General features: G+C 39.9%; 1 protein-coding gene and 1 long non-coding RNA gene across 3 annotated transcripts in view; one reads left to right on the forward strand and one right to left on the reverse strand.

The window, feature by feature from the left end:
• The window catches only part of ITGA6 (integrin subunit alpha 6), a 60,082-nt gene that overhangs the window by 34,845 nt on the left and 9,502 nt on the right, over positions 1 to 15,735 (forward strand). For both annotated transcript variants that reach the window (XM_084643853.1, XM_084643854.1), the window contains exons 10-23: positions 546 to 641; positions 2,252 to 2,313; positions 3,239 to 3,396; positions 6,986 to 7,144; positions 8,093 to 8,208; positions 8,316 to 8,505; positions 8,593 to 8,676; positions 8,922 to 9,001; positions 9,158 to 9,235; positions 9,336 to 9,438; positions 11,138 to 11,311; positions 13,919 to 14,017; positions 14,599 to 14,709; positions 14,792 to 14,890. In XM_084643853.1, coding sequence (XP_084499979.1) covers positions 546 to 641; positions 2,252 to 2,313; positions 3,239 to 3,396; positions 6,986 to 7,144; positions 8,093 to 8,208; positions 8,316 to 8,505; positions 8,593 to 8,676; positions 8,922 to 9,001; positions 9,158 to 9,235; positions 9,336 to 9,438; positions 11,138 to 11,311; positions 13,919 to 14,017; positions 14,599 to 14,709; positions 14,792 to 14,890 — 1,609 coding nt within the window. The remainder of the gene's footprint in view (positions 1 to 545; positions 642 to 2,251; positions 2,314 to 3,238; positions 3,397 to 6,985; positions 7,145 to 8,092; positions 8,209 to 8,315; positions 8,506 to 8,592; positions 8,677 to 8,921; positions 9,002 to 9,157; positions 9,236 to 9,335; positions 9,439 to 11,137; positions 11,312 to 13,918; positions 14,018 to 14,598; positions 14,710 to 14,791; positions 14,891 to 15,735) is intronic.
• The window catches only part of LOC311528620, a 44,544-nt gene continuing 29,456 nt past the window's right edge, over positions 648 to 15,735 (reverse strand). Inside the window, exon 3 of the long non-coding RNA XR_014713647.1 lies at positions 648 to 803. This is a non-coding gene — a long non-coding RNA (uncharacterized lncRNA). The remainder of the gene's footprint in view (positions 804 to 15,735) is intronic.

Raw genomic sequence — 15,735 nt, forward strand, 5'->3', positions numbered from 1 at the left:
ATCTAAATTACTTCTGCTACTCACCGTATACACAAAGGGGCTGAATTACAATTGCTGTGGGAACCATCACATTGAATTTCCTGACTTTTTGTGCATGTAAAATGACAACCATAACATTGCATTAACATAGTGGTTTAAAAAACATTGATACAAGTCACTTGACCTTCGTGGGTTTTCAGGGTTGTTCAGCTTCTCTACAAAATGCTGAAGAAGAGCTCTATTTTAAGCTCCAGAGCTTCTTTCTCTCTCACCAGCAAAAGTTGGTCCAATAAAAGATATTACCTCACCCACCTTGTCTCTCTTCAAAATGCTGTAAGTTTTATTTCTAACCTTTCTGAAACTCAAAACGTTTCTTTGAATAATATTGAGATGTAGGGAATCTTCACAGCAAATCAATGCAAGTATAGGAGTCTGCTGCTTCTGTTAAACTCAGAGTAACATATAATTGATTTTACTAATTGTAACTTTCCCCCCTTTTTTCCCCTCTCCTCACACCTGTCCATCCCTGTCCCCTCCTTCCCCCCCACCCAAAAAAAAAAAAAAAGATCTCGGCCTGTTATAAGCATTAAGAAAACCATCACGATATCTCCTGACAAAATTGACCTGAACAGAAAGACCTGTTTTGAACCCAGTGGAATCTGGTAGGATATTTATTTTGTTGTAAGCTTTGGCATATTGAGTGCTTCATGTTTTCAGTGTGATGGGGTTGGGCATGCAGACCCACTGAGCTGAAGGGAGGCATATGCAGTGTGATTGATAGATGTGAAACATATTCCGATCTTGTCCAATAACTGGCTTTGCTTCTGAAAAGTAAGAATAGGAGAATGGGTTTCATTGGTTGCCATCTATGTGCATTTATTCCCTGTCCTGTCACTTTTAGAATTTAAAGCCTGTAACTCTTAAAGCTTTATGCAGACTGGAAAAGCTATTAGTTGTATGGCAGATACCTTAACCCAGATCCCAAAAGGCAAAGGTTATGTAAATATGGGATAGGAGTAGTACACTTCTTCAAGATGACATCATGTTGGGCAATAATAAAATTTGATGATACTCTTCCTTAGAAATTTACATTTTAAAACGTTTTTAATATAACTTAAGTGCAAGAATGAAGTGGTTGGTGGGTCATGTATATGTGTATTGGTCCCATGATGTCCCCATGTGATCTATCACTATCTGTTTAATTCAACATACATGCATATTTTAGAGAGCCTGGGATGGCTTTTTTACTGGCACTAAATGGAAGTTTAAAGACCAAAAATAAATAACTTTTCAATGAACATTGACATTTTGTAACAAACTAAAAGTGCAAACTACAAGAAGAAAAGGAACAGACCCTTTCAATCTGAGTAATACAAAGAAGGGCTTGATTCTTCTATACTTCCTCTTAATGAAATATTGAGGCTGCAGGACCTCACTTTAAGAGGGTAGAAGGCATGGGGTGCACTGGTGGTAACTGGTGAGTTACATCCACAGTCAAGTATCACACGGGTGTTTTATATTTGAAAAGCTGAAACTGGAAATACCTTCCCATGTATCAGAAAGTAAATCAGAAACTGATCTAGTTTTATAGAATAACAGATCTTGATAAACATAATTTGGTGCTATTATCTTCTCATGCACTGGCTTTTTATAAGGTGTTCTACAAATAGTGACAGTCACAAGAACCAATTATCTACTTTAGATATTTAATAGCTAGAACTTGCCAAGTGGAAGGAGACTTCCATAGTAAAGACCCATTAGCAGACATTAAATAAATAAAATATTTTACATTCTGCTGCGGCACCGGTGTAAAGGACTACACTGGATGCAGCCAATAAAGAATCAAGCCCATTAATGTTAAACAGTCAGACTAAGTATTTCCTACCCACTCTCTGGCTCAGGTTTCAGTCTCCTGTAGTATCATAATCTAATTAGTTCTTCAGGAGATCCTCCAGCAAATACAGGAAAGACAAGATTTTTATTTATTTAAATGGGAAAAACAATTTGCTTTTGTAAAAACTTCCTGAAGCCATTTTTTTTTAATTTAAAGTATCTGAAAGAGTAAAAGAGAGAAGCACTTTTTCTTCTGGCTCTGTAATTTACCATTCACTGAGAAGCAAAATACCAGTTCTGTTAATTCATATGATATGAATCGTATTATAAAAGCAAGGATAACGGACAGGTGACTGTATTGTTTAATGAAATGTTCAAACTTTCAGTCTGTTGGATCATGGCTTCTTAACATTAATTTTAAATTCTTGACTCTTTACAGCATGGACGTTGAAGCATGTTTTGAATATATTGCTAACCCCACGGACTTCAATCAAAAAATAAGTAAGTAGTTATGAATGTTTATCTGTTTATGAGTTTTGTTTGTTTGCTTGCTTGCTTGCTTGTTTTTTTAAGGCTGTTTACTGTTCTGGAAGAACAAAACTGTGGTCAATAAAAGTTAACTGCAGAGGCAGGTATGTAAATGCTGTAACATGCTCACACTGTGTCTGTCAGATCTAATATGTAACTCAGTACATGCTGACAGTACTAGCTGTTACTTGAGAGCTGTAGCCTGAGCTAACAGAAGTGTAGCAATCATAGAATCATAGAATATCAGGGTTGGAAGGGACCCCAGAAGGTCATCTAGTCCAACCCCCTGCTCAAAGCAGGACCAATTCCCAGTTAAATCATCCCAGCCAGGGCTTTGTCAAGCCTGACCTTAAAAACCTCTAAGGAAGGAGATTCTACCACCTCCCTAGGTAACGCATTCCAGTGTTTCACCACCCTCTGTAGAAATGTAATTAAGTCGTATTACTAAATAAGGGATACATAAGGGAAAAAGAGAAAGTTTATGTGGGGCCTTCACCATGTTTTGTGTTCCAGCCTTGCCTCTGCTGGCTGTGCAGTGTAATTACCATTCGTATTGTCACAGCAGTGTGCACATGAGGGACGTTGGTACACTGAACAGGAAACTTTTCTTTAATAAAAAAAAAAAAAAAAAGCCTATTAATTGTGAAAGCTCCTTTTGGACATGTGCAGGGAAAGAGAAGTTGGCTGTCAAATGGGAAAAGGACAAAGCAGGCAGATAATTAATGTTATGCTTCGAAGATGGCTTTGCAAACAAAGGAGAGTTGTTTATAAGCCCAGTACTGGACAGTGCGTAGTCCTCCTGGCTAATATGACAAGCCCAGAACTCCTACATTAGCATTCTTAGTGCTATAATATTTCCTAATTGTAGTTCTGTATTTTCCTTTTATTTTTGATCTAGAACTTAACTATACGTTTGAAGCAGAAAATGACAGGAGGCGGTTAGGCCTGCCATCTCGAGTTCAGTTTTCTAAGCATCTGTCTGATCAGTTGATTGGAAGTATAACTCTAGGAGGACGGAATAGAAAAGAATGTGTGAAAACTTCTCTTGTGATGCAGGTAAAGTGAAGGGAGAGTATTTTATTTTTGATTTATACTCAATAGAAAAACTTCTATCCTGGGCACCAGGTACCTTTTGACATAACTTAAAGTATGACATACAAGATAAAGCCAGCTCCACCTTCTTTCTTCAATTCTCCCCCTCCTCCCCCCCCAATCAGAAGAAACAAAATCAAACTCAAACTGACCCTGACTCTCTCACAAATGCCATCTCCTACCTCCCCAAAAGCCTGAATTAAAACATATGAGCCGGGTAGTATGCCCTGAAGATCAACAGACTCAGGCTTTCAGAACAAAGGAGAGGAAGTAACTTGACCTGTACACAAGAACAATGGCTGCTCCTAGGGGAATTCTGCACCAAAGATAAATAAATAAATCCGTGCATGATATTTTAAAATTCTGCATATTCTATTTGTCAAAATAACACAATATAATCATGCCAGTTTCAATTATTTTGGTAATTTATTTCAAAATACCTGTCAGCAAGTATGTCTGTAACTATACAGCCCCCCAAAAAAAAAAATTCAGGAAACTTTTTGACAAATAGACTCCTTACTAACAGGTTTCAGAGTAACAGCCATGTTAGTCTGTATTTGCAAAAAGAAAAGGAGTACTTGTGGCACCTTAGAGACTAACCAATTTATTTGAGCATAAGCTTTCGTGAGCTACAGCTCACTTCATCGGATGCATACTGTGGAAACTGCAGAAGACATTATAGACACAGAGACCATGAAACAATACCTCCTCCCACCCCACTCTCCTGCTGGCAATAGCTTATCTAAAGTGATCACTCTCCTTACAATGTGTATGATAATCAAGTTGGGCCATTTCCAGCACAAATCCAGGTTTTCTCACTCTTCCCCCCCCCCCCCCCAAACTCACTCTCCTGCTGGTAATAGCCCATCCAAAGTGACCACTCTCTTTACAATGTGTATGATAATTAAGGTGGGCCATTTCCAGCACAAATCCAGGTACATTAATACATAACTGAGAAATAATTCATGTAAAGTACAATACAGAAACACATTTCCTGCACCCCTCAGAAGCAGAGCGAAGGCTTTGGGGAGCCAGGGGTAACAGAGGAGCTGCAGGAGAGAGAAGGAACCTAGGAAGTGAACCTGGAGGGTTGTGTGTGGGTGGGAGAAGTATGAAACAAGTTTATTTGGGGAGAAGGGATTGTAATGGAATTGGGGAGCCTCCCTCATGCAGACCCTGGCAGACCTCTAGCCTCTCCCATTCAGTCAAGCCCATCTGCCCCCATCCTCTGCAGCCCCGCCTCTCCCTGTCTCCATATGGCCCTGCAGCTCCCCTTCCATTCAGCCCCTGGCTCAGTGCTGTCATTCCACTGGCTCCTGAGCCAGCTCCCCAGTCTGTCCCTCCCACTAGCCCTTCTGAACCCCAGTCTGTGATCTCCCAGCAGCCCCATGTGCCCCCCTTCTGTGTCTCCTCACCTGGCCCCCCTGTGAAGAATCAACCTTTCAGCCACTGGCTGGCTGCTGTCTCTTCTGGTGCCACAGCCGCCCCTGGTGGTTAAAAGGCATAATTGCAGCGCCTCTCCAGCAGAATCTATATGCGGTGTCGGCAACTTTCAGAAGTGGTGTGCCGAGTCTTCATTTCTTCACTCTAATTTAAGGTTTCTTTCTATAAGTCTATAATATAGAACTAAACTATTGTAGGTAAAGTAAATAAAGTTTTTAAAATGTTTTAAGAAGCTTCATTTAAAATTTAAATTAAAATGCAGATCTTATCAGTTGAGTGTGATCCTTGCCCTTGCTTTTCCTTGCTGAGTTTTCCAATGTCTGGCACATATTTGGATACTATAAGCTGCACACAGGCTTCTGAGTGATCAGTTGTTAACCGCTCTGAGAGGGACAGAGGACAGATTTCATGTGCGAAATCCAGGTATGTGGATCCAAATGCTGAAAGCACTGCAAATGCAATTTTCTTCAAACACTTAAATTTCACTGGCAGGGACGTCCAGCAGGTCAGAATAGAGGTCCCATGATCTCTCTCAGTAGCTTCAAGTGCACTCCACGGATCTCCAAACTTTGATGCCCACAATTCTGAGCTTTTTAACTGAATGAGCTGCATTTTGAAATCTTCAACACCCATTCACTGAAATACAGACAAATCCAAGTCGCTTTCGTTGAACTTTTCAGGTTTAATTAGAAAAGAAAGGATTGGGCCAAATCGCTGGAAATCTTGAAATCTGTCAGAAAATTCTGATTCCAGTTCTTGCACATACATTCTAATCTCAGCGTCAAACACGGTGCGCCGTTCCATGTGGCATGATAGTGATGTAAGCAGCAAATCAGGACTTAAAAATATTCCAGTACAGTGATGCTGGAACAATTTTTATGGTGGGGGTGCTGAGCTGCGCCCCCTCTTGCCCGTCTGCACCCCTCACTGCCCCAGGCTGGTGCCAGTGGGTGTGGCTGCAGAGCTCCAGGCTGGCAGCTGGGACCCCAGGCCAGCAGCGGAGCCCTTGGGACCAGTGACAGAGATCAGCAGCAGGCTGAGCAGGGCTGGCGGATGGAACCCCAGCTGGCAGGGGGCCAGTGGCTGGTACCCCAGGCCAGCAGCGGAGCCCCCAGGACTGGTGGCCAGGACCTGGGCAGTGTGAGTACCACTGAAAATCAGCTCATATGCCACATTTGGCATGCATGCCATTGGTTGCCTACCCCTGATCTATATTCTGTGAAGGAAAAAATAAAATAAAATCTGTGGAGACCATGAATTCTTTATGTATGCAGCAGCACAGAATTCCCCCAAAACTAAACAGCCTTGGGCATTTAATACAGTTCTTAGTGGATAGAAAAAGGATTGTTATGGAGGACTTTGTCCGTTATAAATTTATTTTCCTGGAGGACTCTACCATGGGACTGAGTGTGAGGGGCAGGAAAATGATTTTTGAACTCCATGCCTAGTCTGCTACCAAGCAACAGCCTTGGAGATGTCACTGTTGCAAGCCGATTTTTGCTTCACTTTTCCTTCCACAATTGAATGAACGCTTTACAGTTGTGGTTTTCAACCTGTGGTCTGCGGACCCCTGGTGAACTGCAGACTATGTCTAAGGAGTCCACAAAAGGTTGCCATTACCATAGAACGGTGGTTTTCAACCTGTGGTCTGTGGATTCCTGGTAGTCCGCATACTATGCCTAAGATTTCCAAAGGGGTGTGCACCTCCATTTGAAATATTTTAGGGGTTTTCAAATGAAAAAAGGTTAAAAACCACTGCTCTATAGGAAGGGGGAAAGTATGTCCACTGTTTCCTCTTCTAGTGGATGGTTATATGATGCTTAATTCTGTGTTCCCAGATGTTATTCCTAGTGATCATTACCTGTGAGAGAGATCATTAGTAAACAATGAGCCCTGGGGTTCAGCTGGCCCTTACCAGCATGTCTGTTATGATAATGTTTCTTTAAGTCAATGCATATAATGAATACATTCAATTTTTTCCCTTGAGAAACATAGCGAAAGAATCTTTCTTGCACTCTAAACAAAATAGAATATATATTGTTTAGTTACCAAATCTAGTGGGATTTTTTTTACACTGTATACTAAATATGCTATTTCTAATGTTTAATAGGAAAATATCAAAGATAAACTACGTCCCATTCCTGTATCGGTTGGCGTTAAAATCAGCGGTTCAGAATCTAGTTCACCATCAAAGAGAAGACAAGGAAGATCACTTCCAGATCTTGTTCCAATTCTAAATTCAAATGAACCAGAAACAGTGAGCTCAGAAGTAAGTCTCTTCTTGAATAGATCTTTGGAAGATGATGCAATGTGGATTGTTAAGCCATCAAAACACAAAGTTTGTATGACAGAAGAGTGGAGGTTGGGTTATTTGCATAGGTAATTAGTTCCAGTATGGTCTTCAATATTCAACTCCAATTCGAGAGAGAGAATATGAATGAATGAATGAATGCATGGCACGTGCACTTGTATCAGAAGTCACTGAATTAAAGGCTGTAAAGAACTAAGTTATGACCAAAGAGAAGTAAGTGAGGAGGCACATGATATACAATTAATTTATAACCTCAGCTTTGGGATTATATGGGCTCTCATCACTTGTGGTAGCAGAAATTTAAAACGTGCTCCTGCATCCTCCTAAAACAGAAGTGAAGATGGCACAGCTGGTTAACACACTAACTAACTTTGCACCCCAGAAGATTCAGGTTGAAATTTAGCTTTGGTCACAAGTGAAAATTAATTGAGTTGTCTCATCCTTGTGAATGCATGTCCTACATCACACGAGCACTATGCAATTGTTTGCAGGGTCAGGGTGCCCTGGAACTTGGGATATGTCTACACTTCAAGCCAGGGCTGTAGTCCCCAGCTTGAGGAGACATACTTGTGTTTGCTCAACTCCCATTAAAGTAATGAGCAGGAGAGGCACATATCACTTCGAAACAGTGGGCCCCAAACTCGCCCAGTTTTTGTATTTCCACATGACCTGATGCTTTCACTTAGCAGCAACAGCATACATTTCCAACAAAGCAATAGTGTCCCCATCTCCTTATAGCTGAAAAGGTGAAGTCAGACTAGGGCCTTGTCTGCGCAAAGAAGGGTCTATGAAGTGTCTATGGATCTGAACTAACTGTAGCATATATCAGCAACTATGTTTTGTTTTTTGAACATAGATTTTAGTATTGTATGTCCTAAAATAAACTGACTTTTGGCTTTTGTATAGGTGCAGTTCTTAAAAGAAGGATGTGGAGAAGACAACATATGTAATAGCAGCCTAAAACTTCAATACAGATTCTGTACCAGAGAAGGAAATGAAGACAGATTTGCTTATTTACCAATGTAAGACTTAATTTATACATTAGCAAAAATTACTGCACTTGGGTGGATGTTTGGAGGGGATGTTTTTTTCCCTAATGTGTGAGACTTGTTATATTTTGTTTCCATAGTGAGAACAATGTTCCGGTGCTTGTCCTCAAAGATCAGAGGGATATTGCTCTAGAAATAACTGTGACAAATAATCCATCAGATGCAAAAAATCTCCAAAAAGATGGTGAAGATGCCCATGAAGCTAAACTAGTTGCAACTTTTCCAGATAGCTTGACCTACTCTGCTTTCAGAGAGCTGAGGGCTTATCCTGTAAGTAATCCAGAAAACCAGGACAAAGGTATATTACATATATTTAAATACTTACTGTGTTTTGACTTCTGCATATCTTTAATTCAGGAAAAACAATTAACTTGTGGTGCCAATCAAAACGGTTCTCAAGCAGAGTGTGAACTTGGAAATCCTTTCAAGAGAAATTCCAATGTGAGTGGCTTGTTTTTTTCTTTTTTTAATTAAAGTTGGGCCTAATATATAAAGTTAGATTCTGGACCTAGTCCTGAAGTTTCCCTAAGTTCAAGGGTGTTTGTCTTGGGATTTGATTTGGGGCCTATCCTTGTTTTCAACATTTCAGAATTCTATGATGTATTTTTTTTCATATAAAACAAAGTTTGTGCTCACAAAAATATATTCACCTAACATCACATTGTGTGGATTTTTTTCTTGTTTAGGTAACCTTTTATCTGATTTTAAGTACAACCAAAGTTAATGTTGACACAACTGATTTGGATGTTAATCTGAAGTTGGAAACGTAAGATTTTTCTGTTTTTACCTTTTCTCTTGGTGTTTTCCCATATACTTGTAAACAGTAAGGAATGGCTTCAATTTGTTTTGTAAAGGCAATTTTATTGTAATGTGAAAACTGTTAAAATTTAAAATAAACATTGCCATTTCCTTTTCATTATAGAACAAGCAATCAAGTTAATTTGGCTCCAATTACTGCTACTGCTAAAGTGGTTATTGAATTGCTTTTGTCACTCACTGGGTAAGTGTTTATAGTTAGCATAACAAATCAATGTGAGAATGAACCTTTGCTGCAACCCGTACTAAAATATGATCTGTTTTTTTTTTTTAAAATTGAACAGAGTTGCTAAGCCTTCCCAGGTGTACTTTGGAGGTAACGTAATCGGTGAGAGTGCTATGAAATCTGAAGATGATGTTGGAAACATAATAGAATATGAATTCAGAGTGAGTTGATCTAGATTATTAAAAACTCATGATTGATTTTTTTTTTTCCTGACACTTATGTTAATATTTTAAAATCTGGCTGATTCGAAGATGGCTGCCCTAGCACCCGAATCATCACCATTAACCACCTCCTCCTCACTTCCACAACACACAACCTGACTGGCCCATCAAGACTGGGGCTTCCTCCAGCCTTGAAAGTTTAGGTTCACACTTCCAAAAAGCATCTTCCATTTGTTTGTGTGCAGTCCCCTGCACGTACAATTTTCCAGCATAAGCATCCATGCCTACAGGTAAGAAAACTTACATACACAAAACCCATCAATGGTATGCCCAGCGTTAGTGCTCAGAAAGTATGTGCAGATATTTGTGCACGTAAAGCCGAGCATCCACAAACCAGCTGTGTTGCAGCCCTTTTTGAAAATATGGCCCTGTAAGCTCGCTCTCTCTTGGCCTTCTGCCTTTTAATGACTAAGACAAGGATCTCAAATCCATGGATCTCAAATGGTCTGCAGGTTCCTGAATGCTCTCCAGTGTTGAGAATGTAAATTTTTGCTCCATGTATTTCCCTCCATCCACACATTTGTGCTCCACACTTGCTCAGTGTAGCCCATTCCTTTTTTCTCAAGACTGGCTGCTCTTGCATCAGAACCACCCCTTTGTTCCCCATCTTCCAAAACACATCCTGACAGGCTGTGGTGTGTTTTGAAGCTGGAATCCTGGTCTCCTCTCCTCATGCCCCCAGTGGACACATGACAAGGTTGTTAATTTCTGCATTCATGGCCTCTGTCAGAGGGTTGGAGAGAGGGGCTTGAGGGGAAGGGAAAGGAGCATGTCTCAAGTTCAGGAGCACCTAGATCCGTTTTCTTTATCATTTGTGTCCCTGCCTTGGGCTCCTGAAGACTTCCTTCTGCAGCTCTCTTTAAATATAGCTGATTCAGTAATGCAGACTACTTGGTGTGGTTTGTAGTTTCTGTGGCTCAGTGATGACAAAGGTCTAGATATTGCAGCATTGCTCTGACTCAAAAACAACTATCATACTGCTGGAGCAAAACGGACAAAAGTGTAATTCTGTGGCACCAGATGTTCCCTTATAGTTGTAATCCTCCTGCTTGTCTATAACTGAGCACATTTTTGCTACCGCCAGAACATTCTGGCTCCTGTTGCTGTCCTACAGGAGAATGGATCCCACTTACGTTTTCAGAGACTACTGGGCCAGGGAGCAGACATCCCAATGGTTCCTGCACTGGAAAACATTTTAACACTATATATGGCTGCTATCAGCTAGGCCAGCCACAGGCTTTATATATGCTTTTTGCTTACTTTTTCACCTTTTGTATTCTGTTCAGATCTCATCGACTAAGTCTTGCAACTACTCTAGTTTTATTTTTATCAATAGAACTTTTAAATAAAACTTTAGCAAATCTAGTTTCTCCTGATTTTTGTTGTACAATATTGTCTACTAGATCATTCAGAACATTATGCTGTGATAATGTCTATAATTAGGAAGGTTTGCTACCTTTTATTTCCAATCAGAAGTTGTTTGGCAAATCCAAAATGTATGGTATCTTCGGAATTTGTGTTTTCCTGTGATTTTATTTTTAATACCAGAAAAACCCTTCTTCAACAAGTGTCAGTGCAGATCTGTAGCTGTAAATTCTAGTTTTATAAGAGAATCTGTGGATTTTTGTATTCCTAACAGATAACTAACTTGGGTAGACCACTTAAAACATTTGGCACAGCTTCCTTGGACATCCAGTGGCCAAAAGAAATCAGCAATGGCAAATGGCTACTTTATTTGATGAAAGTAGACTCCAAAGAATTGGGGAAAATCCCTTGTGAACCTCAAAATGAAATAAACTCTTTGGGACTTGAGGTATGTTAATGTACTTTCCACCTGTTTATAAGCAAGGTCATATAACATTAAAGCACAACTGGGAGTGTGTTAGTAGGATACTGGTACCTGCCTTGGAATGAGCTTTGTATCTTCAATGACTCAAGAAGTGCATCAATCTCCTATGCTAATATACATCCTGCCATAGCTATTAGACTATGGCTCCTTCATTTTACATTTAAAAGCAAAACCATTTTAAAACCTAATTGATATTTTTAATAAAGCAATGACCCTTTCCATGATGGAAAAACAGTTCATGGTGAAGAGATAAGGAAAACAGGGCAACTATTTATACTTTTTTAAAACATTTTTTTTAAAGCCAGCTTAGACTGCTTGAACCTCTTCTTCTTTTTCTTGTTCCTCATAAACTTAATTGACCTTTTGCCAGCAGCCAGTTTGTGTGTCGCCTTCAGCTGAAAATTAAAGTGCCAAGCCTGCAGCCCCCCTGACAAAATTCGTCTTGCCTTCAGAGGAGATTTAGGGTTGGTACCGAAGTTAGATTTTCTAAGAGGGCCACAAAGTGTTGCCTGAAAGAGCTGGGATCCTGAAGGAAGGGAAGTTTTTGAAATTGCCAGACTCTGTTCTCAGCCTGCCCTTCTCTACTCTCTACCATCTTTTCACCCTCTCCAATAGCAAGCTTCAACTGAAGAACTGCCCAACTGCTCCTTAAACTCCCAAGTATTGTTGCCAGGCTGTAGGAGAAGCCAGTGAGGAGAGCCAGGATCAGTGCTTTAAAGAGCAACAGCCACGTACCCTCTCAGCTCAGATGTGGTGTTCAGCAGAAGTAGAGAAGGGTCTGGGCTTCTTTTAACTTCAAAGTGTACAGAGGAGAAAATAGGCAAGAAGAGTGGGGAATGGATGGTTTGATATCTGTGGAACTACTCACATTCTTAAAGTTTTATAAATGCACAAAATGGAAAAGAGATTCCCCCCTCTCCCCTTTATTTGTCTGTTTTAGTAATTTTCAGACAAAAAAATCACACAAGTTTGTGATTTCTTTAACTAGAAAATGCTTTTTCTTTGTTCTGTAATTTATTAATAGACTTCACTTAACCCAATGTTTGCTTTAAAAGAGCTTTCAACAGAATGGGTAAACAAGGACAAACTAAGTGTCTGTTTTTACACTAACACGCTAAAATAATTTTTACTGAAATTTGGCATTATTTACCCAAGAACAAAGGGTAGACGACAATAAACATCCGTCCAAATCCTGTGAGCCCTTTGCACACATTGCTTGCATTGAATTCTGTGAGAGTTCCACGTGGAGGAAATTGCAGGATTAAGTCCATCTTTTTTTTTTTTTAAAGTGGATATAAACCACAACTAAAAGGACTTTTAAAGCTAGGTATGTAAATAATCTCTTCACCATCCGAGTATAATTGGATGCATAATGCATGCTTTGTTTTGTACATGTAATGTACTTCTAAAGTGTGTGCGCCAAATTCTGTCCTCACTGATATCCTTGCAATCCCAATTATTTCAAACTGATTACATGTGTAACGGGTATAACTGAGAGCAGAATTTGTCCAAGGGACAGATTGTGCATGTCTTTCCTTTTTAAATGCATTACCTGACTTGCCAAAAAAATATTAAATTCATATGCTTCTACTAAACAACGTGAACTCTCTAAGTGTTTTGTAAAAACTTGTAAGTTTCCCATTGAAACCTAATTAGTAACTCTGGGAGTGTGCAACTCTTTTATTGTACATACTCAGTGAACAAATTTATCAGGAGCGTATCTGCCTACTTTGGAATATATGCAGTGTTTTTCTTGTGTGTTGGACCGTGGATATTAGAAAGACAAGGTGGGTGAGGTAATATCTTTCATTGGACCAACTTAAGGAAAAAAACTATTCTAATGAGCGTAGTAGGAATAGCACATACTCACTTGTTGGTTAAAAAATGAAATGGCTTTGAAGCTGAGTGCAAGTGAAACACTTTGCCTCACTGCTCTCCATTTTTGTTTAGATCACTTTTTTAAGTTACAGCTTAAATCCTAGTAATTGCTGTGATAGCAGCATTCAGTGCTAGCAGGAATGCATAGAAATACTGTCTGTGGCAGCTGCGCTCAGATATGGAATCCTGGTGGTCATGCAGCAGATGCATACATTTGCCTTGTGTGACACCTGTATTAGCCCTATTGTCGCCATGTTCTTCTTTCGTCTCCATATTTTTACTTGGAGGGTCAGGTTTAGGAAATACGTTTGTGATGCAACCAATTAATGGAGGAATGAATGTTTTACACTGGGGCGAAACAGCTTCAGATTTGTCTGTATTTATTCCTAGGGCTGCTTCTTGAAACTGAAGCTCTGTTCAAGTCTAAAAAAGGAAAACTTGTTTTTACCTGAGCTATGTTTACAGTATATAAATAATTGAAAACGGGATTATATTATGGGAACTGCAACTGACATTAAACATGCCTGATTTTTGGCCAATACCACTACCCTTTAGTACTTGAATTGCTTTTTAACATCTCCCAAGAAACTAAATATTTAAATGCCCAATATTCAAAGAGTCTTTTCCACATTTCTGTTCTGCCTAATAATCCATTTCATATAATGTATCAACATATAATTCTTTGTTTTAAAGGAGTCCCACAGGTCAAGAAGGAAACGTGAAATTGCAGAGAAGCAGACTAATGATGGCAAAAAAATGTCTGTATTTTCAGAAAGAAAATATAAGACCCTGGTAAGCATTTCCATAGCAAAACAACAATTTCTCTTCAATCTCTTTACCTTCCCTTCACTCCTACAGAACCTTTTTAGGTTTAGCCAAGTGAAGGAAGGCATTTTGTTGTATAGATATTCTGTTTGACTTTTATAACTTGTTTTTTAATATTATTCTCTCCTAAATCTGGTATATTGGGATAATTTCCAGACTGCTGTAAAAGAACAATTGAGTACATATCTCTAGATTTAATTAGCAATGTATCTAGGTAAGCATTTAGCTTTCAGAAATGGACTTTAAAAGGGAGCAGGATAACTAATAAGAACAAAGTAAAGAAATCATTCACAGACTGATTCCTACATTTTAACATATTAGGATGGATGTTATCAACCAATCTTATCGTTGAAATTAATAAGTTTTGCCATTGATTTCAGCAAGCCAAGGATTGGTCCTTCTAAAGGGACCACACCTTTAAGTCTACTTAAGACATACATCTTCCTGTTTCTTTGAAAAATTACAAGACGGGTTAAAATAGTTGTAACAAATATTTCTGTAAAATGTGACTTTTGAAGTGTCTATATGTATATTTATTTAAATTACAGGACTGTAATGAGAGTGCACGCTGTGTGAATATAAAATGTCCCTTGCAAGGCTTGGACAGAAGGGCAATGGTTGTATTGCGTTCAAGATTGTGGAACAGTACTTTCCTAGAGGTATGTTCTATTGCTATTCTTGAGGCATTTGCACACTCTCCTGTCTTCTCTTCTAATGTATCCTCATTATATTTTGAAACAGGAATATTCTAAGCTGAACTACTTAGATATTCTCGTTAGGGCTACAATCAGTGTTCCTGCTGCAGCTGAAAACATTAAGCTCACAAATGAAGGTGCTCAAGTGAGTTTTCAAAATTTCTTTAACATGGTTTGTACATGTGAAGTTTCCTGCGTATATAATATGTATTACTCCTGGGGGAATTCTGAACCACTGTGCAAGTGCAGACTAATGTCCCCTGGAGATTTCTCTTTCCCTACAGAATAACTGATTTATGTGCCCTCCCAGGCAGTGGTCCGAAGTGGGTATGTCAGGAGCTGCCAGGGGAGATGTAAATCACTGCCTCAGGGGGCAGGATTTGGCATGCTTGCAAGACACTCTCACTCTTGCCCACTACCCTGGTGCTGGGGAGAGGCAGGGCTGGGGATGCCCTGGCTGGTGGCTCCTAGCCTGTGCAGGGCTCCAGCTGCTAGTCTGGATTGGGACAGGACTTCCTCTTCCCCTGTCTTCAGGAAGCTCTGCACACTCTCCCCTTTCACTCACCACTTCCTCCCCTCATTGCTCCAAAGCTGGGGTCGGAGGGGGTCACTGTCTGTGGAGCTGCCCCGCTCCCTGGATCCTGACACCCACCCCACCAAGCCCCACACACTGATTTACAGTGATGGCTAGAGTCTAGGATTGTGCGGGGTGGGAGGGTCCCAGAGCATTGGCTCCAATCTGAGGCTGGAAGTCTGCACAGCAGCAAAACAGCCCCACAGCCTGAGCCCCCAGTTGGCTGGCACAGGTCAGCTGTGGGTTTTTCCTTTGCTGAGTAGACATACCCTTAAAGTCTTCTGTGTCTGACGTATATGGAAATACTAGTAATGCCATCTGCTCTGTAGAGCCATAGATATATGCCTAGTAAGGAATCTATTTGTCAAAAAACATTTCCTGGATCTTGTTTGGTGTCTGTATTATTACAGACATAC

Source organism: Lepidochelys olivacea (assembly GCF_965140295.1).
Source record: "Lepidochelys olivacea isolate rLepOli2 genome assembly, chromosome: 11".
NCBI classification, from domain to species: Eukaryota; Metazoa; Chordata; order Testudines; family Cheloniidae; genus Lepidochelys; species Lepidochelys olivacea.